Raw genomic sequence first — 3,640 nt, 5'->3', positions numbered from 1 at the left:
AGAGAGAGATTGGGAGGGGGAGAGAGTGGGAGAGGGAGAGGGAGAGTGGGAGAGAGAGATTGGGAGGGGGAGAGAGTAGGAGAGGGAGAGGGAGAGTGGGAGAGAGAGTAGAAGGGTGAGAGTGGGAAAGGGAGAGATGGAGTGTGGGAGGGGGAGAGGGAGACATGGTGTGTGGGGGAGAGAGAGAGAGTGGAAGGGTGAGAGGGGAGAGGACTGGACAGGTCATGTAAAGGTATTGCAGGACTTTTATTTAAAAGAGCTACGTGTGCATTGGAATAATTTGGGGGGTGAAATCCTGCCGACAAATTCCCTTTAATCTTGCGACTAATCCGTCCATGTTCCCTAACTCTCTATTTCTCTACGTCCTCAGTTTCTTGGCGTTCCGGAGTTATCGTCTTACTGTGAAGGCTACTTCTTGAAAAATATGATGCTCCTCATTGAAAACGAAGCTTACAAACAACTATTGTACGACAAGAACTGCGATACATCGGGCCAGGATGTTCTGGGAGACTTACAAAGGACGTTGGCCACACGGATACAGTCTATCCACCTATCTTCCTCCAAAGGGTCTATAGTATAGAGTCACGACCGCCGGGGCGGACAGTGTACAGTGTTTACTCCGAGAGGCTTATATGAAGATAAAAAGGCTTTTCATTATACCGGATATCCTATTTTTCTCACGGCTTAACGGCAAAAATTCTGAATCTTCCTAACTTGGCAAAAAAATAATAAAAAATATATATATATATAAAAAAATAAAATTCTTATTTTTGTTAATAAAAAAAAAATATAGACATTTAATTTAAAAAAAAATAAAGAGGTTTACTCTACAATTTTCCAAAGGAAATATCGGCTTCAGCATATCAATGGGATGCAAGAAAATCGACTAAAAAAATAGAAATGATGTCAATCTAAAAAACAATATTTTTTTGATTTTCTCAGCTTTACGCAACTCTCGTAGGAAATTCTACGGAACTGTTCGGAAAAAGAAAAACACTAAAAAACCTGACTAATCACAAAAAATAATTCACCGTCCGATGGAATCAAGCTGGAAGATTTTTAAGGGGTTACATGACTTTTTAAAGATTTCTATGAAAAAAAAATATCTAAAAACTTGGGGTGGCCTTGTAGGTTAAAAAAAACTAAAAAAAAAAAGACTTTTATTTCTCAAAAAGTTGTAATAAGTCCGTCCAGTGACTTTATTTTTCCTGATGCAAGTGATGGAGTGGATAAGAAAAAAAACAAAAAAAAAAACAGGTGTTAAGGAAAAATTTTATTTTATTTTTTATTTTTAAATTGGCATGTCAATAGTTAAGCAAATTCAGATTTGCATGGTGTTTATCGTGAATCATTTTTTTGCCAAGAATTCCGAATTCCGCAGTTCGATCGTTCCAGCCCATTTGTGAAGTACCAAAAAAGACAACGCATAGACACATACAAAAAAAAAAAATTTAAAAATTATTTTTTCACTGTGATGACGTGAAATTGATTGTAGGTATTTAGTTTTTACATCCCATCGTTAAAAAATGGTGCAATTTTTTTTTTGCTTTTTTTTTTTTTTCCAATTTTTTTTTTGTAATATAAAATCATAACTTTTTACAGCGTTTATCATTATTTGGGTCCGGAAAGCCATAAAGAACATCATATTCATCGAGTTTTCGTAGAGAGGCATCTTTGACGACAGAAATATAGTCTGAACATGTACGTTTTTGTTGTATGTGTCAAATTTGTTACGTGCCACATCTTTATTTTTTTATTATTTTTTTTTATTTTTTTTTTTTGCTTCACGGTCAATTTTGCATGACAAAATAAATGTACAAAAAAAGGTAAAAAAAAAAATAAAAATTGAGACAACAGCTGAAGTTAAAAGAAAACTTTTTGGGTTCCTATCTCGAAATGAATGGGGCATTGAACTTTTAGATTATTAGCATGCCAGTTCCCACATTGATGACTGGTAGGTGTAGATAGCCTGACAACGCAAATGTAAATTTTTGGTACTTTGTTAAAGGTCTAATGATGTTTCATGTCTACGTCTTTTTGGACTATAAAGCTTTTCTATAGCTTTGACCAGTGAGGCCATGTTTACATTGTATGGGTTTTTTCAAGGAGGCAAATTGGGCTCTACAATCTTATAAAAATTAAATCAAATTTCATCCATGAGATGCCAGATATACCCATTTTAACATGATCCTTTTGGCCTTTAGGGTTATTGACCTTTAGGCCCATTTTCCTTTAGATCCTATTGACCTTTAGGTCCGTTGTCATTTAGATCGTATTGACCTTTAGGCCCTTTGTCCTTTACATACTATTGACCTTTAGGCTCATTGTCCTTCAGATCCTATTGACCTTTAGGCCCATTGTCCTTTAGATCCCATTGACCTTTAGGCCCATTGTCGTTTAGATCCTATTGACATTTAGGCCCATTGTCCTTTAGATCCTATTGACCTTTAGGCCCATCGTCCTTTAGATCCTATTGACCTTTAGGCCCATTGTCCTTTAGATCCTATTGACCTTTAGGCTCATTGTCCTTTATAGCCTATTGACCTTTAAGGCCCATTGTCCTCTAAATCCTATTGACCTTTAGGCCTATTGTCCTTAAGATTATAGTGACCTTTAGGCCCATTGTCCTTTAGATCCTAATGACCTTCAGGCCCATTGTCCTTTAGATCCTATTGACCTTTAGGCTCATTGTCCTTTATAGCCTATTGACCTTTAAGGCCCATTGTCCTCTAAATCCTATTGACCTTTAGGCCTATTGTCCTTAAGATTATAGTGACCTTTAGGCCCATTGTCCTTTAGATCCTAATGACCTTCAGGCCCATTGTCCTTCAGATCCTATTGACCTTTAGGCCCATTGTCCTTAAGATCCTATGCACCTTTAGGCTCATTTTCCTTTAGATCCTATTGACCTTCAGGCCCATTGTCCTTTAGATCCTACTGACCTTTAGGCCCATTGTCCTTATGATCCTAGTGACCTTCAGCCCCATTGTCCTTTAGATCCTAGTGACCTTCAGGCCCATTGTCCCTAAGAACCTAATCACCTTCAGGCCCATTGTCCTTTAGATCCTATTGACCTTTAGGCCCATTGTTCTTTTAGATGCTATTGACCTTTAGGCCCATTGGAACTTTAGGCCTATGTTTTTGTGTATCCAATGATAAACTGGCACTGTTCAAAGGTAGAGCCAATTCTGTATACGCTGTTACCACTTTTTTTGTTGACTTTCCGATAGATCACAAATAACTTCCTACCATAAATTCTATTTATGATGAATATTATGAAAAAAAATAAAAAATAAATAAAAATAAATTTAGCATGATAACTTATCAATGAATTATTGTATAGGAAGTTTGTCAACATCCGGTTCTGTCCTAATATATTGTCTGAAGTATTTTTGACGTCGTCTCTGTAAATATTGTACAATGCTTTAGAGTCGGAGTTTGGGTGCAATTTCTGCAATATTGATGAAGATGAATATTCAATAGAGAAGTGATTATCTGGTGTGTTTTTCATCTATTTTTAAGAAAAAAAGATTCCTATATGTTCTGTAAACCATTACTGGAATGAAAATGGAAAAACAGAAGCGAAAGCTATCATTTCAAATGTAAAAAAAATGAAATCCAAGAGCATGAAATTATATTT

The 3,640-nt window shown here is 36.1% G+C and overlaps 1 protein-coding gene across 3 annotated transcripts in view; it reads left to right on the top strand.

The window, feature by feature from the left end:
- ABTB3 (ankyrin repeat and BTB domain containing 3) overlaps positions 1 to 3,311 on the top strand; it is a 290,533-nt gene extending 287,222 nt beyond the window's left edge. For 2 of the 3 annotated variants that reach the window (XM_075344271.1, XM_075344270.1), the window contains one exon: positions 371 to 3,311. In XM_075344271.1, coding sequence (XP_075200386.1) covers positions 371 to 580 — 210 coding nt within the window. In that variant the 3' untranslated portion in view covers positions 581 to 3,311. The remainder of the gene's footprint in view (positions 1 to 370) is intronic. The other variant, XR_012752998.1, reaches the window with a different exon arrangement.
- Positions 3,312 to 3,640: the final 329 nt, after the last annotated feature.

This window comes from Anomaloglossus baeobatrachus, chromosome 4 (genome assembly GCF_048569485.1).
Source record: "Anomaloglossus baeobatrachus isolate aAnoBae1 chromosome 4, aAnoBae1.hap1, whole genome shotgun sequence".
NCBI lineage: Eukaryota > Metazoa > Chordata > Amphibia > Anura > Aromobatidae > Anomaloglossus > Anomaloglossus baeobatrachus.
The sequence above is the reverse complement of the archived record's forward strand: the minus strand, read 5'-3'. Positions and strand labels throughout refer to the sequence as shown.